The 24,381-nt window shown below is 40.6% G+C and overlaps 2 protein-coding genes across 2 annotated transcripts in view; both read left to right on the top strand.

The window, feature by feature from the left end:
- cntn3a.2 (contactin 3a, tandem duplicate 2) overlaps positions 1-3,891 on the top strand; it is a 32,382-nt gene extending 28,491 nt beyond the window's left edge. Inside the window, exons 21-22 of the mRNA XM_028582959.1 lie at positions 76-244; positions 1,966-3,891. Coding sequence (XP_028438760.1) covers positions 76-244; positions 1,966-2,060 — 264 coding nt within the window. The 3' untranslated portion in view covers positions 2,061-3,891. The remainder of the gene's footprint in view (positions 1-75; positions 245-1,965) is intronic.
- Positions 3,892-8,194: 4,303 nt separating this feature from the next.
- On the top strand, positions 8,195-23,330 carry exosc10 (exosome component 10; the record flags this gene model as incomplete). Its single annotated transcript, XM_028582601.1, has 25 exons — positions 8,195-8,320; positions 9,085-9,221; positions 12,333-12,456; positions 12,543-12,647; positions 12,837-12,996; positions 13,077-13,185; positions 13,270-13,345; positions 13,442-13,552; positions 14,080-14,223; positions 16,121-16,311; positions 16,514-16,670; positions 16,873-17,021; positions 17,197-17,247; positions 17,360-17,471; positions 17,587-17,634; positions 17,741-17,816; positions 17,897-18,006; positions 18,098-18,190; positions 18,280-18,348; positions 18,442-18,559; positions 18,639-18,712; positions 21,950-22,130; positions 22,227-22,291; positions 22,375-22,451; positions 23,091-23,330. Coding segments are annotated over 25 exons (2,694 nt in total), but the record flags the coding sequence as incomplete, so codon positions are not given.
- Positions 23,331-24,381: the final 1,051 nt, after the last annotated feature.

The following is a 24,381-nucleotide window of genomic DNA, read 5'->3' as shown; positions in this document are numbered from 1 at the left end:
CACTCCAAGCTGTCAGGCTGTAAGACTACATGTTTACAATGTGTCACCCACCTTGTTTCTCTCTTCCCCATTCAGCTGTCATACAGGAGACAGAGGCACAAAGAGGTTAACACACTCACAACAACCAATTCAACAGCAGAGCTGACCCTCCTCGAGGAGGATGACGACTACATCATCCACATTCAGACGATGACTGAAGGAGGGCTGGGCCCGGCCTCTGATCCCATACGTATCCACCAACTAAGTAAGCTCATTATTCACGGTTGTAGTGGTTTTCTAACTAAAATGGTAGGAGTCTGCATGTCTGTCCTTCGCTTTTCTCAACAACTATTCATCCAATCGACCTCACACTTGGCAGGTGTATTGCTGAGGGAAGTGCTGTGTCAAATGCGAGCTCTTGAAATCTACGGAACATATTTATTTGTAGTGCATTATGTACACAATGTGTAGTGTATTGAGAGGGTGGACTCCTAGTTACTGTTACACCACCAAACGGCATGCTGGGTACAGCTCGCTCTCCATCGCTCGCTACAGAACATTCACGAACAGATGAAGAAAGAGAGACCGAAGATGTTACATTGTATCAAATTTAAGCATTTAAAGAATCAGTGATGTAATCATCTTTTGTTCCTGGAAATAGCATGGTCCCAAATAGCTAGCTGTTAGTATATGACGCATCTACTCTAGCATTGCTAGGGGACGCAACTACTGTATGTCATGGCAGGTGTTTTGCTCAGGACCCAAGGAAACGCAGTGTCGAGTGTGAAGTTGTTTGCACAGCGGGAATGCATCGAGAATATATATATATATATATATATATAATATATACCGGAGGCCAAAAAAAAGGCCCGTTCCGAACAGGCACATTTTGAAGGGGCACTGCAATAGTTTGGTTAAAACTTGGAAAGTTCATGGAATAGTTTGAGTTAAGCTTGCCTCTAAGATTGAAGAAAAAAAACACTATTTTCAGTTTTCAGCCGTAGCACTGAAATACGTTGATGCCACCATGTTCTAGAGAAACACAACAGAACAGAAGCATTTGACATATAGATTCACCGGGACCTCAATCTCTCAGAACTTCTATTTTTTATTATTTACCCTCTCCTGTAAATGAATTCACTTAGCACTTTTTAAACCTGACAGGGACATTTTGTCCTCCTCTTGACCAACCATTGTCCCCAGCCACCCTCATTGGGCTCTTCCAGGCATATATTTTGCTAAAATATGCAGCGCGATCCGTCTCTGTCGCAAAGGTTGACTTCCTCTTTTACTAGATGCTATTACTGTCCTGTGGGACTCCAAGGGGGCTCGTCCTGTGCTCTAAATGCTAATTTGCATTGTTGATATTCTGTGTTGAATCCCTGAAAACAGCATTTGAGAGAGATAGAATTCCACACTGGCTTTTTTTTTTATTCCATTTGAAAAATAGGCTACTTTTTTATCCAGAGATTCTTTGCATACTGCAAAGAAAGAGGTGTGGGCAAAACCCATTAGCAGGCAAAACAGAGTGCTGTGTTTATAGAAAGTAGTACTTCTGAAACATCAGAAGTGGTTCAGGAGGTTTCTTTTGCATAAATAATATATTTATTTTCTTCCAGGAAAGGATTTTATATGGATGTCATTACAGGAAAATCGTCAGTGATCCATAAGAGCTAATTGACTAACTTAAATCATACATGAGAAACTGGAGAGCAAACTACATCAGCTTTACTTACAATTGCACTCATAAGCCAGGACATAAATACTTGTTTTATAACATTTTAAGTACCCCTGTGAAACATCTGTATGCATGTTTTATGATTTGAAAATGTAAGTATCTAATTTTCAGTCATGGGCAAGTCTGTTATCGGCTGTATCTATAGGTAACATAGCGGAGAGCTCAAACTTAAGATAAGGTATGAAATTGATATCCGTCTGCAGGTTTTACATCAGTTTATTGTTTATCAGTTGTTTTTTTTGTTTCAGGTATGAGTGCCCGCGGCTCGAGAGCCTGGAGTGCGGACATCTCCCCCCTCTCCCTGCTGCTCGCCATCGCAATATCAACATTCAGGTCAACGTGACACAAAGACAAACTCTGCTCTGTTTTTCAACCTTATTATTGGTATTTTTTCTTTCTTGAATTTGTGAAAGTTGCTGGTTTTTTTTCTCTCTCTCATTTTTGGAGGTGACCACATACTATTTTGCAGTGGTAGATTGCAGGTATGAGGCAGCACAAGACTGGAGCGTACTGTCAGACACTTAATTAACAGTAAATGCTTGAGCTTTTTTTTTTATTTACGTAGGTCTGAAATTTTTGCCGGTTGGAACAATGCTCCATTTCAACTCTTTTTTTCAACTCCAGATTGATACAGATGCCTTACTTCCATCCATGTGCCAAAGTAGTTTCTTCTCGTTGTTGTTATTGCTCAGATAGCTACATGCTTTCCTCAACATTATTATTGAAGGTCTCAGCGAACCTTGTAGAGGGCCGTGATGAGAAGTAATATTTTGTATTTTTGAATATTTTCAGTTTTCCTCTCCACATCTGTATTGGTGAGTAGGAACATGTTCATTCACCCGTGGCCGTGCCTTTGGAGATTCTTGTAAAGCCGTCACTTATAGACACTAGTCAGTGATGCTCCATGTTTCAGAACATACTGCAGCCGCCTTCATCTTTACAGTACGTGTTCCATTAAAAGTTGTCCCAGATGAAACTCATAAAACAGCTCATAGTGCCAGTGTTAGCCATTTACCTTTTATTTATTTGACTGTGGAGAACTGAATGTGGACCATGAGGGTTCTTACAGGTTTTAATGCCTCAGACCAGTTATTGTGATAGCCTGCTGATCGATGGATTGGACTTTACTCTGCATTCTTGAAGATTACATCTGCCTATATACAGCAGTAGTGGGAGAGTTATACGACTGCCACTGTATTTCCTTCAACACTAATGCTGAAACAATCAGTCAGTCAACAGAAAGTAATCAACAAGTCATTTAAGTCATTTATCAAGAAAAAATGCCAAACATACCCGACAAGGTGTGCTTTCAATTGCAATACATTTGCCTCCACAGAATCCAACGGAGGGTATTATCCTGCTTTATACCATGGCCACATGCCAATAAACTGCTATATGTCAACAAAATAAAAATATCATTTAGTCATTCAGTTACTTATATAACAATATTTTATATAACTTTTCTGTTTTTACAGTAATAACAATAATTATCCTGACTTTAAACAATTATCGCATCCATATCACCCCTCGCTGTAACGGCTGGCTTTTCACCATTCAGAACAGCTATAAACACTTTCGCGTTCCAACGTACTGTAAGCATTTTTCCCAAAATGTGGAACCAATTCCTTCAAAGTGTGTTTTGACTGGTTGCACTCAAATAATTTTATTATTATTATTATTCATTTTGTTTTTAAGATTATTATATAGCCTCTGTACATATGGAGCACGCTTTACCAGGTGAGCTACCCAGGCGCCCCAGTTTAATACATTTTGAGCGTGAAAATTAATTCTTGATCTCTGGAACAAGATGTACTTACTAGCTTTCAGCCTCATCTATATCAGCAAATGGAGCATGCTCAGGAGCCATGGATTATCACATGAAGTGAGTAAACTCCATTTGCTGATGAAAACAGAGATGTGGTTGAAAGATAATCTAAAAATATTAAAGGTGCGATATGTAATACTGACAGCTAGTGTTTAAAATAGTTACCGCAGTACAAATTCAAAACACTGAAGAGAGTAGACACTTTATTGTCTTACGGCAACAATCGCTAAACACACTGCAAACTCACGGGCCACGGCCCTCTTTTCCCAATTTACAGCTGCCTTCTAATGGCTTAAAATAACTCACTGTTGTCGGCTACGGCCGCTGAACAGGCTACACTTTGTAAACAGCCGTGGCCCACTTGCCTGGTCCTCCGGTAACATTAGCAGGGGTAGCATGGCGGCGTTAGCCAGGACCAGTCGCAACCACTTTACTGGCTGTGTCTTAATTTGTTTTTGCGAGTAACCAACTCGACAGTGTGAGTACACAAATGTTGAAATGACATAAAATGACCGTCCTTTGTAGCCGTGATCAATTAGCCTGAAGGTAATGCTTACCTGTTCAGTAGGAAATAGCCAACTCGGCATCCTTTTGGGCTCCAAGCTGTCTCCATCTTTCAGATACATCTCCAATATTTACCTGGGATTTGTAACTTCTCTGGTCACGCAACTGTTAGAAACATGCTGGGGTTTAGGTCAGGTAGAATTTATCTCTGTTGATCCCGCGCTGGGTTTACGTTTTTACAGGTAGGCTATATCTGGCAACCCAGTCTGGCTGTCAAACTGGGCAGTTGATAACAACACAGAGGCCGAAACACAAATAGAAATTCTGAAACGGAACGGAAATTTCGAAAGGAGAAAATACTGGCATTAACATTGTTGTCAGAAAAGTAGTAGTAAAGTAATATAGTAATAGTATTGCAACTTAGCATGTTTCCTTAATATCTGATGACGCAATGGGGTCATTTTTGGATTTTCAGTAAATTTACCTTGAGTTAGGATTATTTTTGTCAAATCCATTTAATACTGGTGCATTCATTTATAATAGCAAACAAACAATGTGTCAGAAGTGTCTGGTTACCAGACATAAAGCGACACCTGCCAGTCAATCAGGATCCAGAATTCTCAGTGGCCATGGTATCCATAGATATAAAACATTTGGTTTTTTGATTGTTTTATATTTATGATGGTGTCCATGGTATGGTATCTTCGGGTTTTAGACTGTTGTTAAGACAAAACAACATATACATGGCCTCTGGGTAATTGTGATGTGCATTTCTTTTCAATTTTCTGACATTTTGTAGACTGACTGATTGATCAATAAATAATCATTAGTTGGAGCCCTAGTAGGCTACATCCATCTGGGCAACACACAGTAGTCATGCCAGTCAACGTGCACAATCAGCCATTGCAGTCGAGACGAGGGGTTTTAAGTGCTGCCAATTGTGCCAGTCTGATAATTGAAATCTAGCCACCAGCTTAGACATTATTTGGCAAAATGTATGGTCAGCTGTGTTTTAATACTTTGTGAATCTGTCCTTTCTTGTCAGTTGTATTGGCTTTTTTATGTGGTAAGTGTTGGCATTGTTTATTTAATGTATTTCAGCGAAACCCCACTGCTCAGGTATTCAGACCTGCTTCACCCTACCTTTCAATAGCCCAAAAGTGGCAGGAGCAGATAGATCTGTAATCTGTCAGCACACAACGCAAGGGTCTATTTAACAGTCTGACTTGACAAATGGAAAGCCTGATATGCGCCATGATTTAGAAGACATTTAAACATCTTAATGAATTAGAGCAGGCCTGAGGGGCTTTTGTGGGAAAGGGCATAGGAGTAATGGTACTAATGACACCCACACAAGACTAATGTATCAGGATTTAGGGAGGACTAAATCAGGACAATCCCATCAAGATGACACCAGGAAGGTGTGTGTGTGTGTGTGTGTGTCTGTCTGTGTCTGTCTGTGTCTGTCTGTGTCTGTCTGTGTCTGTCTGTGTCTGTCTGTGTCTGTCTGTGTCTGTCTGTGTGTGTCTGTGTGTGTCTGTGTGTGTCTGTGTGTGTGGTTAATACCTTACCCTACGGTGTCATGGACAGCTGTTTTCAAGAAAACCATTCTGCTGTGTGGGGGGAAAAAATGTTTAAACTCATTTAGCTGTGGTTCAGGGCTTTGGGCAACTGAAGCATTGAGGACATTCAAATAGAGTAATACAAGGTCAATATGGGAGGTAGAAAAAACGAGTTTAATGTCTGTTTTTCTATCAAATTACCATGGATTGCCAGTTCAAAGGAACACGTGGGGAAAAAAAGCTCATGAATCCAAGGCCAGGTCAGGTACAAGTTTGTATTAAAAGTCTTTGAATCCTCTTTTATTGTTTTTGTGGCTTTACGTGTGGTTAATCTGTATACATTCTTTCATCACAGAATGTCATTGTTAAGCTAACAAATGTTTACACAGGAAATGCATCTTTATGGCTGATTTATTGATTATATGAACTGAAAAAAGACAACATTACGCAGTTTATTAACTTGTTTCTTGGGTACATAGAAGCATTGCCAATCTCTTTTGTAATGTATCAGTACTGTGGAGTTGTTTTGATTTTGACTTTCTCTTTTTTATGTTTGATATGGTTCCTGGTTGTTTTATTTTGTTTCTTCTAAATATTCTGCACAAAGGTCAAGTGTTGCTTTAAAATAACAATTAAGAGCCAGTGTGATGACATCTCTTTTGCCTTCATGCAGTAAACTGTACATACTGTATGTATTTTGTTGTGATTTGAAGCAACGCCCCCAAATGGGAGACCAAACTGTGGTGTCCTACTTCCAATTGTAATTCTCTGTCAAACCCAGAATCTGAAAAATAGATGAGCAGAGAAAAACATTTCTTCGCAGCTGCTATCACACACAGCCTTTTGGTGCAATGACACACACAAACACTACCTGTTACAAGGTAGTCGGCCAGTGCACAGTAGATAATACAAGTCGTATTATCTCCTAGTACTTCTTGTCTTTTTATACCAATACAACTTTACAATTTTCTTGCTACTTTCAAGATCAGGAAAGGCAGAATTATTCAGAAATAAATGAGTTGCCCAAAAATTTGTAATTCCATAAAGACTGATGAAGAAATAGAATTAGAGCTCTGGGTGACAACGCTTGGCCTTTCTGTTGTGACTCCTCAGTATTTTGATGTCCGGTGATCTCTGTGAGATCGTGGCAGTAACGTTTTCACATTGAAAAGTCATCAGCTGATCTTGATATGCTGAAGCTGTGCATGTACGATATTGTTTGGTGCATTTGTGTTTTCTAAATGAGGGAGTTAATAAAAACAATTCACTGAGGATTTTCTCTTGCATTTCTTTGAATTATGTGTGGCATGCTGTCATTTTCAGCATCAGCAATTTTAGTGTCTTTCACTGCAGGAAGAATTTGAGTGGTGCCTTGGGGCACCATCAAAGCTATAAAATCCATAATATTATGAAAAAGCATTTAAATGAGAGTAAATGGCAGCAGTAATGTCCTATCCAGTGAAAAAGAACACATTTTCAAAGGGTTTTGCTCTATAGTATACTAATTGTGTTATTATATAATACTACAAATATCTATCAATGTGACGCTAAGGTTTTGAATCTAATCTAAAAGAATACACAAAACGTAGTTGGCTTGGTGCAGTAGCTTTTGCAAAGAATGCTGATTCATTTCTCTGGATTATTAGAGCATATATCTGCTGAAGTTCAGATGCCTTCCACTAAAACAAGGCAATGACATGGAAAGCTACTGTGAAATATTGATTGAGCCAGTGTTGCAGAGATGCTTTTAAGATAATAAGAGGGAGAGGACCCTGTGAAGAGATCAATAGGAAGGGGAAGTGAAGAAAAGAGAGGTTTCTCCCTACACACCACAAATCATCCATAATGAGCTGGTGTGTCAATACTTTGGCGATGGCTCTTTGCATGCTATTGACCACTGAATCACAACACTATGCTACTGTAACTTCTTTTTACACCACACAATGAAGGCAGGCTATTTCTGTTTGATTAGTATACCCACAGCATCCCCTCTATTGCAAAAAAAATTATTTAGATACGGCTTCAATAGCTCTAACTGAGATATTGTCTAAGACATGATTGGTGTATATAATTTCTCCCTGTAGCCAACCAACTCAATGCAGTTGCAGTATAGTTGCTGCAGATTGCAAATGTCAATACTGCCCCCTCATGGTACCAGCATCCTGGTGAAACACTGGTCAGGTTGGATGGGTGAGCCAACACAGGGGGTTGTGTCTGCATTGTCACTGCACTGAACGGGAACATTGAGGACCAGAGCTTGGCCATGCAGTGGAATTAATTACATGATGAATTTCAATCTGAGTGAAAGTAATCAACACAACATTAAAACAAAGACAGCTCATGTGAAATAACATTTATAAAAGTCAGGAATAAGTTCAGTTGTGAATTCAAACATTTTGCATGTGGTTATGTAGCAATATTTCTCTTAAATTTGTAGAAAACACAGTCCGTCCTTTCGCGGCCCGTCCACTCCACGGCGTTAGGTGGCGCTGTCTCCCTCGGCTCCCTTCCTGGCAGCTCACGAGAAAACAGTGAGGAACGGGGGCTGCTTCCTGCTGCTCACATCACACAGCAGCACCAAACTGACTATGGATTCTTCAAAGAGTAAAGACTCCACAAACAGCGGCCTTCAAGAAACCAATTCAGACACCAACGACGAGAAAAAAAAAACACTTGTGTCCCGGCTTTAAAGACGCGGATGCTTTTGTTAAAGTAAGTGAACGTAAAACTAACCAAGCTGCACGCAGAGTTTTTAAGTTCAGGCTAGCACTCAGGTGGGCAACGTGTGCTTGTTGGCTACGAGCTGTAACGCTCACATTAGCTCTGTGTTGGTAGAAAACATTCACAGTTATCCGTTGACACAAGATCTGATGTTGTTATCTTTATAGTATAAGTAATTGATAAGGTATTGGTCTTTTATTAAAATAGTTGAGCCTCTTTAGTGTTTTAACTTCATTAGACGAAAAATATGCCTGTCTCAAGGCAAATGTTTTAATGTAACGTTAACCTTCGAGCTACGTTTCAACTAACGTTAATATATAGCTAGATTGTGTAGATTAATGGTTTCGTCACAAAATATTGACACGTCTCAAATTTGAGTTTACGGCTGAGGTTAATAATATCTAACTTCGCTAACAAATATACACATTTGAGAAGCTGTCACCAGCAGATTTCTTTTTTTTTTAAAGAAATAGCTAAAACTTAAAAAAAATGAAGAAAAAAAACACATTTTCTGTCATTCCACTAGTTAAATATCAATTAATTGTTTAAACACTGCATTCGTGTAAATTAAAATACGTAACTGCCATGTTTAATTGAATAGGACTAACCGTGGCGTTAAAATCCTCATATTAGACATTTGTTAAACTAGAAAGCAATGTAAACACTACATTTTGACACCCTTCCGTAAATTTTTATTTTACTACATTGTATTGTGTTAGTGTTGACTAACACTAACGCCTGTCTCTCCTCTGCAGTATGGATTGGGTGCTGTATTATCCGCCACCAAAGCATCCGCCGGCTTGCCTCAAACTGGAGATGAATATGATTTCTATCGGAGCTTCCCGGGCTTCCAGGAGTTCTGTGAAAGTCAAGGAGATAAGCTCTTGCACTGGTAAGTATATATACACTACACAAGTCAAACGTTTTAGAACATCCTCATTTTTTCTTGTTTTTATTTCAATTTAAGCAGTTCATGTCTAGAGAATAACTTTAAATGGTACAAAGGTAAGTGGTAAGCTGCCCAAGGTTGAGCAAAAAAAGAAGTTAAAATCACCAAAAAACTTTCATAAAAAACAGTCCTTTTCAGAGATTAAGAAATTAGTTAATTTACAGCTTTCCGGCAGAAATGGAATTAAATTATGCTTTCAAAGTTAATGCAAACAATACCTACAGGTGCCCTAACTTTTGGGGATTACATACAAACTAAAGTAGTTGTAGTTTATATTGCAATCAGAATGCTGTGATAAAGACAGTTAACAAAGGAAGATGGACTGGATTTGTCAGCGGTTCATCCAACAGCAAGTTAATGACCTTAAAACATTAGATGAAAAGAACTAGACGGTAGGCTTCAAATGATGGTAGACCAGCACAGTCTCTCCAGACTGAACTCCCATCGAGGTGGTTTGGGATGAACTGCTCAGACTGGTGAAAGCTAAGTAAGTAAAATTTATTTATAAAGCGCTTTTCACAGATAAAATCACAAAGTGCTGTACAAAAGAATAGGTAAAACAAACAATATAAAAATGTATATACATATGTAAAATTAAAGTGAAACTAGTGAAAACCCATCAACCAAAAGCTTTCCTAAATAAACATGTTTTCAGATCCTTTTTAAAAGAGACAACAGAGTCTGCCAGACGCATGGACAGGGGCAGGGCGTTCCACAGTCTGGGAGCAACAGACTGAAAAGCAAACTACCATGGCAACAAATTTGTGGGAACTTCTGCAACACTTTTGGGACGAACTTTCAAATCAATGTTTCATTTCCGTTGTAGGAAGAATGCCACAAGTGTGTTCGGCTGCTGAATGATTTAGGATTTTAGAATTTAGGATTTAATATTGCGTGATTCCTTTTTTTAATTTTATTATTTGTTCTGTGCTTTAATTTCAGAGTACGCAGAGACATTACAATATGTACATTTCAGTAACTGGAACATTTTTCTAAAACAGTGTCGCTTCTGTGGAGTTTTGACTCAGTCAGACTTGCAGCTGTTTCTGCCCATGTAGACTCTTCCTCTCTTTCGATTACGTTAAAGCCCATGTGTCTGAAAATTAAAGGATACGTTTACGCTTGACAGGAGCTGTGGACCTTTGGCACATTCGCAGGTCAAAGTTCACCTTTGTTAAACTTAGACTTGAATTTGGTCAAGAGAAAGAACCTTGTTTTGATGTGTCTTGCCTTTGGAAATGGTGGGGGGGATTGATTCTAGTGTTGTCACATCACCCCACTTAGTACACTAACAGACTACATACTGCAACTAGGGTTGGGTACCTTTCACATCTGAACCAATACCACTACTGATACCGGTACGTGGATTTCGGTTCCGGTACCTAACGGTACTTTATTTCTTTCCCTCTGTAATTACATTTTTTATATTTCTTTCCCTCTGTAATTACATTTTTTATATATATATATATATATATATATATATATATATATATATATATATATAAATTGAAAATAATTCCAAACCTATTTACTTAGAGCATTATGTTATTTATTTAGAATATTTTACACTGACAGAAATTAAACAAACTTTATCGGCATTGCCGTGACTCACTGTGACTTCAACAAAACTGCAGAGCCGACGTTGCTCCGTCCGACCTCTGCTCTCTGTCAACGTGCAGAGAGGACCGATAAGCTTGCGCTTACTCTCAGGTACCGAAATTTGGCACCGTTTGATTTCACGTGAACCAATACTTGGTAGTACTGAAGTAATTCGGTCGGTACTGGTAAAAGTACCGGGTTCGGTACCCAACCCTAACTGCAACATCACTCTCATAGTCTATTCACAGTCTATAGCTGCATCTCATGGCCCTTATTTGATAGCTCCTCAACTCCTCGGCTGAACCAGAAGTTGTTCTGTCCCTCCTCGGTGAAGGCCGTCTGAAAGCTCTTATTTCTGCCCCGAGGAGCAATTGGATCATCGAGGAGCTATAGGCGAGGATACACGAGAACAGCCTTCCCGGTAGCCGTGCAGTTGAAGGAGTTGCTAACTCCGCCCAAACAGCTGACAAATTCATGTGACGCTTCAGAGGAAAGGACGTCTCATCCCTCTAAAACACATTAGCGTGTTTTCTCTCTCCTCCGATGATTTCCTTGCATCTCTCCCGTGCCTCCTCGGTGGGAGGGACTAAGGGCCGGGACACATCAGGTCGATTATCGGTCGTGGGACAGTCTGGTGAGGTCAGTGACTGAAATCTGTTCGGTGTGTCCCGTGCCGTTGTCCGTCTGAGGGGCTGTCGGCGTTCTTTTTGGCCGACCTGACCTGTTCGGTCAGCGGCAGGGCCGTCGGGACTCACCCGGAAATGGCGAGCGGAATGAGGTGACTACAGTCTCTCAAAATCTGATGAAAATCTTTTAAACTGACCTTTGTCGAGCTGATATGAAGACAGATTCAGCAACTGCACGGCCTATTTTTCGCTTAAAATGTTTTCAGAAACTATTTTAGTATAATATGAGATCGTATTCTGAACGGCGGCCATGACAGTCCATGTCTGAATTTCCGGAGAAAACAAACCCATGTGATGCGTTCGTCCAATCAGCTGCCGGTTTTCATTTCTTGGGCAACATTACAGATTAGCGCCGCCTGCTGTTATAGAGACGTATTACGTCTCCTCTCGTCTTTTTGGTCTGTTCTGTGGCAGTTTTTTGGACCTCGGGGACGCGACTGATCATATCGACGGGGTTTTCTGTCAACGGTCGGCCGTCGGCTATATGTGTCTACACCATAAGACGTGAGGAAGGGAGCCAAGTGGAGGAGGCAATTTAAGCGACATGAGGAGAAGCACCTTATGATTGCTCCACTCAATAGTTCCTGGTTACTTTTGTCCGAACAATGACATCACATCCTGTTTCAATGCTAAGACAATTTTGCTATATTTAAAGCAAGTCTGACTGAGCTTTAGACATGCAAACAGAAGAGCGGGTTTGCTGATTAACCTGCCACTTGCTGTTTCTCAATAAGAGAAATAAGTTCTTTTCACTGTGTCCCTGTGTCAGCATGAGTCAGATAATGCAGCACCATGGCTGCAGATCTCGCATGAGAGACCGGAATAAGCTGACGGGGCTGGAGGAAAGGTTTGACTTGGTTGTGGACTCGAACGACGTCATCCTCGAACGAGTGGTATGGACCTACGGCTTTGGTGTTGTACAAATTTCTTCATAAAAAAGTCTTTGTAAACCAACCGAGCTCTTGCATCTGTTTTCCAGGGGATTCTTCTCGATGAAGCTGATGGGGTGAACAGGAACCAGCAGCCTGTCATGCCTGCAGAGTTTCAGCCTCCCAAGATTGTTGTTTCCAGCTGGAATCGCATGGTTGGCTAATTAACCTCTCAGCTCTAATTCTGCAGTATTTTGTGGGGTGGGGGAGGACACCGCATTCAAGCTTAAACATGTGCCAGTCCTGGCATTTAAGCATTTAAAACACCGGAACATTTTATTTATTTTTAACACTTGCATACTCATGCTTCACACCTTTTTGTCAACAATGCTTTTATTTATCAGGGTTCAAGCTCTGGCAGTCGTTCTGAGACGTTCCGACTGCTCCAAGCCAAGAATATTGCTAGGCCTCAGATGAAATTCAAGGAAAAAGTTGACAACAGCAACACACCATTTATTCCCAAGATCTTCATCAAACCCAATGCAGTAAAGCCTCTTCCTTCATGTAAGATACTTCTCACTCTTATGTTCTTCCCATCTGTTGTTTTCATAAACATTTGTAACATATTTCCTCTCCAATCGTAGATTTCACCAACAAACAAATCCGTAAAGAGAGACCTGAGGACCTTGATGTCCCGGCTGCTCTGGCTGACTTCATTCACCAGCAGAGAACTCAGGAACATGTTGAAGACATGTAAGACTGGTCTCTTTTGTAATAACATTGTGTCTTTTTCCTAATTCCTTTGTCCATCTAAATTTGTGATTCTGATCCATGTAGGTTTGCACACCCATACCAATATGAACTGGATCATCTTACAATACCAGAAAGTGTTCTGTCCAAGCCAGAACCGCAGGTACATTATTATAATCCTATAATATGATTCGCTCATTGTCACTTGGGATTCTACTAAATCTGTCGTTTGTGGATTTTTCTTTTTTTTTTTTTTTAGATGTACAAACCGTTGACTGAGACCAAGTGCTCCTTCATTGACACACTGGAGGATCTGGTGGCTCTGAATGAGAAGCTTTGCAAATTGTCTGAATTTGCAGTGGACCTTGAGGTACAGGATTAGAAAAAGTTCTTAAATGTACAGGTGGTGGGCACAATATCTATGTGATCCAATACAACAGCCAAGCAGGAAGGCACTGATTCAGTTCTGTGGTTAAAGCTTTAGAGCGTAACTTTTTGATATTATTGAACCTCCGTTACATTCTAGGCGTTGCCAAATGAGTTGCTACAAAGCTAATTAAGACTATCAGCTCCACACAACTCTCTCTGTATTTCTCAGTATGGCTATGTTCAGAAACTGCTGTCATCCGGTGACTTTCCCGCGCAGAAACTTGAGTGAAGATAATTATCTCTTCTGAAGAGTCCATGTTTTCTTTAATTCTCCGTGTCGTCCTTGGCTACTAGCAACTGCTTGGACCTTGTTGGTCACGGAAGACTTGTATTATATGGACGCGCCAACCGTTTTGTTGTCATTACTTAGAATTCCTCATGGGGGAGACGAACTACGCACTATAGCTTTAATTCTGATTACAAAGCCTGTAGATCAGTGTTTTGTTAACACTCTGTTCTCTGTCGCAGCACCACTCCTACAGGAGTTTCCTCGGCCTCACCTGTCTGATACAGATCTCCAGCAGAGAGGAGGACTTCCTCATCGACGCCATTGAGCTCCGCAGCGAGTTGTACATCCTCAACGAGGCATTCACTGACCCGGCTATTGTCAAGGTAATGGAACTGCTCCACAAATGATTTGTTCCTGTATCCTGTTGTATGACTTTCACTGTCTAAAGGGAAGATGAGATTACCATCTGATTCGAGTTGACACCTAAACGACGACACCAAAAACCAAGATCACGTTTTTTTAGTTTGGATATTGGATGTGAAAAGAAGGAAACGGTTCTAACATTGCACTTTAGATGTGTGTGAATTTCCCACACCAGGAGTAATTTATATAGTTCTATTTTATAGTGATCCATTATCTGTTCAAAAAATTTTCTATTAAAGAAAAGAAAAAATGAAATCGGAATCGGCTAAAATCGGTATCTGCTGGCCTAACTCAAAGAAAATCGGAATCTGCCTAGAAAGTTGCAATCGGTGCATCTCTATTAAAAATCTGAGGACATGACAACTCTGCTAGACACATCTTTGCAGATGCACAGAGCAACCACACCACAGATTTTCAATAAGCACACATCACAGGGCTCCAGACTGCGACCAAATGGTCGCATTTTGTGACCAAAATTTAAGAGTGTGCGACTGAATTTTACATCCAGTCGCACATGTGCGACCAGTAAATTTGCCCCCTTTTTTACACGTTAAACGTTGAAATTTCGGTACCTGAGAGCGCGTAAGTGCAAGCTTATCTGTCCTCTCTGAAAATTGACAAAGCAGAGCTCTGACACAAACGCACACACGCAGAGCTGCAGACGGTGCAAACTACGGCGGCTCTGCAGTTTTGTTGAAGTCACAGTGAGTCACGGAAATGCCTAATAAAGTGGTTTCAAGTGTGGTTACAGTTTTTCATAACTTCACGCAGACAAAGTTTGCTGCGATATGATATTAATGGCGAGCCGAAAGCGGTCGCGGTGCTGTTGATGTTATAGCCGAGACACACCAACCAGACGGCCGACCGTCGACAGAAAAGCCAGTGGAAATGATCAGTCGGGTCCCCGAGGTCCAAAAAACTGCCTCGGGACACACTGAGGCGACTACGACTTGAGAAACGTAATACGTCTCCATAGCAGCAGGCGGCGCTAACTGTGCTCCTAGTGAAAAAAGTTAGTCTGGAGCCCTGTATCATATAAACACTTGAAGCATGTATGCTAAACTGTCCAAATCTTTTAGATCTTGCAGAGCTAACTCCTAGTTCAACTTTGACCAAATTGCCATATAGTAGTTGTGTGCACAAGGAGTTTTACAATGCAGTGGAAAAATATGACGGATATTTCTGGTGCAGTCCCTTTGAGTTTTACTTCCAAATAAGTGGTTTAGATAATTAAACTGAGCATATTTAAAGAGAACCTGTCTGGTTGTCTCACCACTCTCGCCCTGTCGGTCGGCGTTGCAAAGCTGTGTCTAGCTTTGTCATTGTAATCCCAAATCTCAGCAATTTAAATGGCCTCAGGGGATTTCTTTTTCTTTTTTAAGCAGGTGAAATTAAAGATGGCTCAGACTACCTTATGAACTGGTTGCATCCGTCTAATCATCTCCTATTGAAATCCGAACGTACCCTGGAGAGGAAAAATCCCCACCAGTGTAGTAATGTGAAGTTTGTGAAGATTTAATCTTGAAAACGTCTGAGTTTCTTAAGGTGTCTCGGAGCTCCAAAGTTTTCAAACATGTTTTGATAAAGTTAGCGGGTGTCCTGTGGTGTGTGGGAGCCACCGTGACTCACACACTGTAGGATACCTGTGAAAGTGTGTTGTGTGGGCTTGAACTGCTGAGAGATCTGTGAAAAAATAATCCAAATGGAAGAGCAAAACATGTCACATCTCATTTTGGTTCATATTTTTTTTTTTTCTGTATCTAAGCATTGCTTAAAGCAATTTCATTTTTTCTTTAAAATAATTTGGTACCTCTGCAGAGAGGTTTCAACCCAATGTACTTTCTCTCCTTTTCTCAGGTATTTCACGGTGCTGACTCTGACATTGAGTGGCTCCAGAGGGACTTTGGCTTGTATGTCGTCAACCTGTTTGACACGCATCAGGCCAGCCGAGCTCTGAACCTGGCCAGACATTCCCTTGACCAACTGCTCAAACACTTCTGCAATGTGAACTCAGAGAAACGCTACCAGCTGGCTGACTGGAGGATTCGGTATGGAGATGGCAGGGCCATTTGATGCTTCATTCTGTAGTTTTTGTTCAGGTTTAACGGAGGGATAGTTTCTTTTAATCTCTTTTAAATTCCTTTTTAAAGGACAATCCATCATAGTATTTAAGAATTGTTTGTAATATTACTCTTAAAAAAAAAGATTATGATTGACTTATGAAACATGTTCCATAACTCGGCCCTGTAGCCCTTTGCCAGATGAGATGGTGCAGTACGCCCGGATGGACACCCACTACCTCCTTTACATCTATGACTGTGTGAGGGTGCAGCTGCTGGACTTTAAACACGGGCAGCCTGGCCTGCTGCAGAGTGTCTGGAACAAGAGCAAAGACATTTCTCTGAAGGTGAGCACAAATCTCACGTCGGACACCATTAGGATTAAATTATCACTTAAAAACACGCTTCTATACTTTTGTTCCACTGTTCTCTATCCACTAGTTTCTTGGATATCTTATATATTTCTACATTTCCACACCATAATTTCTTGCATTTTCTGTCATTTTCTGTCATTTAATATGATTCACAGTGTGCCTTCCTTCCATACAGAAATACACGAAGCCTATATTTACAGAGGAGTCATATTTGGAGCTGCAGAGGAAGCAGAAAAGGTCTTTTAACACCCAGCAGCTCACTGCCTTCAGACTGCTATTTGCCTGGAGGGACAAGCTGGCCAGGCAGGAAGATGAAAGCACCGGGTAGGCTGTTTGGAAATGGATGGACTCACTGTTCTGGCAATCCGTTAGAGCTGTTTTTCTATTTATAGTTTGTGCCCAGCCAGATTTTCCGTCACACATCTCCATGCTTTTACAATCATTCATAGTTTTTCTACATCTGCCTTATTTTAATATAGTGTTATTTTTGCATTTTTAGATTTACCCTGCCCACTCACATGATGAACAAGATATCTGAGGAGCTGCCCAAGTAAGTTGATTAGATTTCCAAATTTTCCATGTTGTTCTCTCACTTCAGTGCAGGTGAGTTTAGTGTTTTTATTCATAACCTCCAGCACAGTATTTTGTCTTTATTTACTCAGAGAGCCTCAGGGCATCATTGCCTGCTGTAACCCTGTACCCCCGCTGGTCAGGCAGCAGGTCAATGAGCTCCATTTGTTAGTGCAGCAGGCAAGAGAAATGCCTCTTCTTAAGGTAAGAGAAGATGGATGTCAGAAGTGGGAATGCAATGTCAATATTTGTGTTGTTAACTCCTTGTCAATAAAAATACCTTAATCAAACATCGCAATGTTTTCTGCACTTCACACAGGCTGAGATTGCAGCTGAAAAGAAGAAAGGACTCACACCCATAAAAAAGGTTGGTTAAAAACTGACCAGATAGAATTTTTAGTTTTTGCAATCCGTATTTGTCGAAGAAACCACGACTGGGATGAGAATTAATGTGGTTTTGTGTCATTCTCCAGCCCGAGGTCACAATGTTTGGTCCTCATGATACATCCAGGGTCTCTGAAAGCGATCTCCAGCACTGTTCTCCTGATGGTAAGCTTGATACTCTGATACTACTGATTATTCTGCTGATTTTAGTATTTTAGGCCTCAAACAAATGTATTTATTTTCAGAACTGCCTGTCAAACAAGGGGTGCTCTTCGCAGAGGATGAGCCCAAGATGGATGTTGATGTGCAGAAAACAAGTGGTCTTATGGCAGCAGCTAAAATCACACAGTTCGAGGTAGGGATCAACTTTTAGTTTCCTTTATTAAGCCGGTCGATTTGTATGCAACGCTGATACCTAATGTGGGAACTCTGCCTCCTTTCTGAAGGAGCTGGAAACACAGAATGACCACGAGTCCCTCTCTGTGGCTCAGATGAAAGCCAGACGTATCATTGAGTGTTTTGAAAACCCTTTTAGAATGGTAAGAGATGATCAGTGATCACACTCAGTATCGTTTGTATTTTATTTAATCAGACACCGCGTATTCAGCTATCTTCCTTGTGATTTCAGTACTTACCCTCCAGTGATGTGCACATCAGCAAGAATGCCAAGTTTGACCCATCTTCAAAAATATTTGAGGTAATCAAAGAGCTCCATACATCCAGACTTATTTGTGTTGTCGTCCTGGCTACATGTTTGAATGTTCATAGCTGTACCATCTCACGTTTACAGATTAGTAAAAGATGGAAACTGCTGAGTATGGAACAGCAACAGAAGGAGTTGGAGGCCAAGAAGGAGGCCAATAGGAAAGCCAAGGAAGAAGCAAAGGAACACACAAAGAAAGTGGCAGGTAATGGGGTGAAACTTGCTCTAAATTTGCACTTTTTAAAGTAACGTCTCTCATTGTGTTATCTTGTTGATTTCCACAGAGGAAAGAAACCAGGCTAAACAGAGCTACCAGGAGTCTCTCCAGAACGTTGCCACTGTTCGCCAGCAGGCAGCGGTGAGTCATTCGCTCTCCAGTTCTTCAATTTCCTCTATGCCAGGGGTTTTCAATAGGTGAGGCGTGCCTCCCCTGGGGGGGGCACCAAAGAGCCACAGGGGAGGTGCGACACACGAAGAAAAAAATAACTGTATGCAGCTCTATTGATATTGGTAATTGTACGTGCGTGTATTAGCTTTAAAATGCATTGTGTGCTTGTCCCAAGTCAACAGAAGTCAGTATTAAGGGAGGAGACAGGACCCAACAAAAAACGTAGGAAATAGTTTTATAAAGTTAAATATGAGTTAAAGTTAGGTTTCACCTGGTCGGGGTCCTGGGTTGCACCTCTGCCTCAGTGTGACACAGACTGGGAGAAATGCCGATCACGCGTTTATGGTTGTCTGTGGAGAGCGAGTTCCCCCAGGTCTCCACTAAGGCTATGAAAGTCCTAATCCCCTTCCACCTCCACCTACTTGTGCGAGTGTGGGTTTTCCGCACTGACCCTGATTTAAAAACAAATACAGATCAAGGCTGCAGGTGGAGGACAACTTGCGTTTATTTCTTTCTGCATTGCAGCCCTGCATCGAGCCCGGCCTCATTGTTCCCACTGTCACAGACGTGGCATCGGCTGATTTTGCCAGGGCTTCAGCCCCAAATGTTTTGAGTGTAGCCCCGAATGTATTTTGAAAAGTTGACTGACAAATATAAAACCAGACATCGCTTAGTGTCCACTCTCGCTGTAAAAAGCTGTGCAGCTTCAGGTTTATAAAGGACGCGGTCTGCTGTGGTCCTGCTGCGGCAGATGTGTTGCGTTTGAGCTCTGTGTATTTCTGCAGTAGTTTCGGTTTTCCATCTCCGATGTAGAGCAGCGTACAGCCACTTCCCTAAACTTTGTCTCATTCAGAGACCCAAACGGGGCTCAGAAGGTCTGAGATCTACCGTATCAGCAGAGCAATCGCGTATTGCACAGCAGACTATGGTGCAGGTAGATTATTTTTTGAAAATAGTGACTTTACTCTTGTAATAACCTATTATAACTTAACTTTTCACAAAATATCACGACTCCTCCAAATCTGAGCAGAAATCTTGCTCTAACATCTGAAATATTACAGTCCAGAGGTTTATTAATAAATTAAAATGAATAATGTATAATTGAGGTTACTTCCTCAACAAAAGATGCAAAAGAGGAGGGAAGAGTAAATGATGCTAGGCTACATGTGTGCTGACTCAGATATAATTAGAAAAGCAGATCTACAGGAGAATAAATAGATGAATGCAATACAGAATGCCTGAGAGCCTTACTGCAATATATTCCATTATGGTTTTATATTTGGATTGTAATCGGTTTCCCTTTTACATAAGATGTTTCTAGCAAATTGATTCAGAAAAAGGTTGAAATAGGTGAATAAAAATTCACCAGAATGCAGGAAATTAAGTGTTTAATGCTCAACATTACACATGTTAAGCATGTTTTGTTGACTTGTGGATAGGCCCACTGATGCAATGCCCCCCATTTTCTGAAGACATGGCTGATATTTCTACACATAAATATGGTGACTCACAAGCGGGTGAGCCACTGCTGCCAATCTGCAGCACCGGCATGTCAGTGGCCTTGTAAAATTTATATCCGTCACATGATGTGCCTGGGGAACGAGAATGCACAGCGTGGGCTTGCAGCATTAGAGACATGTCCTCCACTCATCAAATGCTTTTCTTCCCTCCTGGGGAACAACAATCTCTAATATCTTTCTTTCTGCCCAAAAGCCCATTTCCTGTTCGCTCCATCTGTCTGGAGTATTGCTTGGCACCCTCCCGCTTGGTTTCTTCTACATGCTCATGCCACCATATGTTGTTTCCACTTTGTTGTAAATGCTCCGTTAGACCAAAGTCTCAGGACTTTGACTCCTGTCCGCGGTGTTGGAGAACAAAAAGAATAGTCCCCACTGTTTGACTCTCGCCTCTGACCCTGCTGATGGCACCACTTCGCCTCTGCCTTTCACTGTGTGAGCTTTGGGCCATCAGTTGCTACTGCACACTGTAATGGCGTGCACCACAGCAAATCTATTGTGTGATGATGGCTTATGTGAAAAGTTTGGTTTAGGCTAAAACGGCGGCTTCAAATAAGCATGTTGGCACCCTGTGGTGGCATGCATTATAGTCAGAAGTGTTGGCAGCAGCACTTGTAAGTAACTCTCCTCAACCTGCCAACTGCAGGCAGATACTGTCAGTTTCAGCCGGCACTTTGGCAGTGAAGTGTTATTGTCTAATATCAGTTTGAAAGGTTTCCTAAGCTTCTACTGCACTGATATAATGATTGAAAATTATGAAGGGTGTGTGCTGTGATTGTGTTCCAACATCACAGGTTTTCTATTTTGCCTGCGTCCTGGTTATCAAAAAATAATGAACTGTCATCAGGTAAAATTAAGCCTGTTGGATGAATAAATCAGAAATGATCCCAGGGAGGTTATATCGCAAAAAACATATGTCACGCTCAGAAGTTTGATGTCCAGCTATGAAAAATGATTTAGCAAATTAGTATTGTTAATTGGAACAACTGATGTTACTGTTACATAGTTTCAACATTGGTAAAGATTAACGGTAGATTCTGGGATATTGGCATACAGTTGCGGCTTCAACCACTAACCTGATGGCTAGATAACTAGTACTGTAGAAGTCAACATTTTAACTTAACTAAGCACAGTCAGTTGACGATGCCAAACAGTGATCTTTCTTGGATTCAGTCAACAAAGAGAATAGTTTAACCTTTAGATGGCAGCAAAGCTGGATTTTCAACTTCAGACTGTTAAATCACTAAGTGAATTTAATGTTGACTTAAATAGGTCACTGCAATATAATTCTTTCAATCAGAGGCCCGTACAGTATGACATTGGTGTGTGGGGTAAAACTAAATGTCTGCCAAGTATATAGCAAAGAAAAACATGTTTGGAAAATGTTGGTTATTATGGATCTATTTTAATTTCTTAATGACCCCCCTTGATGTATGTTACTTTATGCCATTCATTGGCAAACCATACATGGATAAACCCCAAAATATTAAAATATCAAAAATAAATAAAAAAGAGAGCTGTTTGATGACTTGTTGATAAAACTTTACATGCAGTTGCCCCATAGCTGGGAACAGTCTTCCAACATTGCTCATTGTCTTGCTAGTTTAATAAAATACATCCATTCAAGAATGCATTCATCAAAATGTTTATTTTGAGAATTGAATATAATGTTGCTAACCGATTTCATTAGGAATCTGCAAAAGGTGGCGGAAAGAAAAGAGAGAGGGTCGCCAGTGAGGTTGGAGAGTCGACTCCCAAACCGAGTAAGAAGCAGATGAAATCGGCAGAGAAGCCCCAAAAGACAGAACCGCCGCCCCAAGACAGCTTCAAGCCTTTTGACTACAGTCAGTCAAACCTCAAAGTCTTTGCTGGTATGTATTTGTGATTTTTCTTTTTTACATTCAGATACAGTTGTTGTACGTTGTAAAAATGAATTCAGCTCAGTGCACCCCTTTTTTTATTTACAGGTACAAAATCCAAAGACAACACCCAGTTTGATCCAAACCAACAAGCCCATGGTTTTAAGAAAAAGGTATTGGATTGTTAATTAATTTGTTTATTCAACAATATGTCTTTTATGAGTGAGTGAGTGAATTAAAAAATTTCACCCAACAGAAAACTCCCAGGGGACAAAAATCCAATAGTGGAGCTGGAAGCCGAAGTATGTCGTACATGGCTGGAAAATCTGATAGGTAAACATGCACAGTATACAGTAGTTTCTTTGCTTATGCAAATAAAATAAAAAAATGCGTTAATCACTTTGTTTCCTGCATGCTGGAGAATTTGTAATGCTAAAATTTATAGTACAATTGTCTTTTTGTGTAAAGAAAAACACTAAATTCATGCAGCAGGTGACAATTCAAAATATAAAAATATAATGGAATATATTGCAGTCAGGCTCTCAGGCATTCAGTATTGCTTTTAAATATTTATTCTCCTATAAATCAACTTTTGTCATGTAATGTTATCCCTGCTGAGTCAACACACATGGAGGCATGATTTACTCTTCTCCTCCTCCTTTGTGTCTTGTTTGTAGAAGTAACCTCTTTAAATGTGCCTGTTCACAGCATTTTAATTCATTTATAAACCCTTGGACTTGAATAGCTCAGATATGTTTCAGCAAGATTTCTGCTCACGTTCAAAACTTTCTGTACATTTAAAACGTATTTCACATATCTGTTTTCAAAAAACATTTAAACAACTTTGCTTTTAAAAAGAGATGGGGACATAAGCAACCATTTCAGAAAGTGGTAGGGACAAGTCCCCAGTGTAAATGACACCCATGCAAACATCACAGTATGTTAACCATTCTGTCTTGTTCTTCTCTACAGAGGATTCCGGCACAACTGGCCCAAAAGATAAACTCTTTGATACTATTTTCTGTCGTATTTTAAAACTTTTTTTTCATCCTGCAGAAACAATGTTTCCATTTTTTCCTTCTTGCAAGTGAAATTCAGTATTTCAATATTTTATGAATTTCAAAGTGTATTTTCTTCTATCTGTGGAAAAGTTTACCCTGTAAATATGTGGAAGCACAGACCTCTTTATTAAAGATGATTTTAGAGGAAAAAGGTCTTGCTTACATTTTTTGGTGGAGCAGTATCCTAATCAGACCTTTCTTCAGAACTATCACCACTGATATCAACTTTAAAGTAATAGATGTGGAGTGCCTGTAGGGATAGATAGTTTGACTACATCAATTTTTTATTTACTTTATCCTCTGGATAAAACGTTTTCTGTTCGGTTTGTTCTTCAGAACTAACCTTTTAAAGTAACTGATGTGTAGTGGCAGTGTGGAGTGGGGAAACTCAAACAAACTTTTTGGTTTACTTTAGCGAGTCCATCCCGCTAGACTGCTTAAAGGTTATGCATAATTAAGGACATTTGAGTGACAGGTGAGTGGCACAGGTGGCTAGCATATAGGCTTTGTTTGGCCCGCCGCAGCTTCATCCACGTTCCACGTCTTTGCCCATTTTTGCATTAGCTGGGAGTTAGGCTGAGTCAGGCACTGCCAATATTGCGACGGCTGGACCCACCCACAAAAAGCTTTACATTGGCTCTTCAGTAACCTATAGTGACATCACGGAGACTATACATAAAGTCTATGGGTCTATACTGTCTATATAAAGTCTATACTGTCAGAAAAATAATCAGGTGCTACAAATGGAAACCTTTCAAGAAACAGCACATTGCACTTCTACTGCTCTGCACGGTTATAAACCATAACCTCATCATTATCGACTCTGTCTTCATCTTTTTCTCCAGACTCGACATTCTTGTCGTCTTGCTCTTCTTGCTGTGAGAGTGTTGCATTAGTACTATCATAGCTTTTGCAGTAGCTGGTACGGGCCAGTCCTACAACTGTGCAGTTGCATTTTGCGGTTGCTGTACATTGCCATCGCCAAATTTGGATGGGACAAGAAAGAAGTAGAGGAAGTCCTCCTGCCCATCCTAGATGCAATCCCAGTTGTTGCTTCTCCTGTACTGTTGGACATTATCAACTGTAGCTGCAAAGTGATGGTGATAGAAGATGTTGCAACCCGCTCACACTCCGATCAAAGAGAAAAGGTGACGAGAATGTAGTCTGGAGAACAGACAGTGAGAGAGACAGTGAGGATGAGG

This window comes from Perca flavescens, chromosome 7 (genome assembly GCF_004354835.1).
Source record: "Perca flavescens isolate YP-PL-M2 chromosome 7, PFLA_1.0, whole genome shotgun sequence".
Taxonomy (NCBI): Eukaryota; Metazoa; Chordata; class Actinopteri; order Perciformes; family Percidae; genus Perca; species Perca flavescens.
Note: the sequence above shows the minus strand (reverse complement) of the source record. Positions and strands in the feature narration are given on the sequence as shown.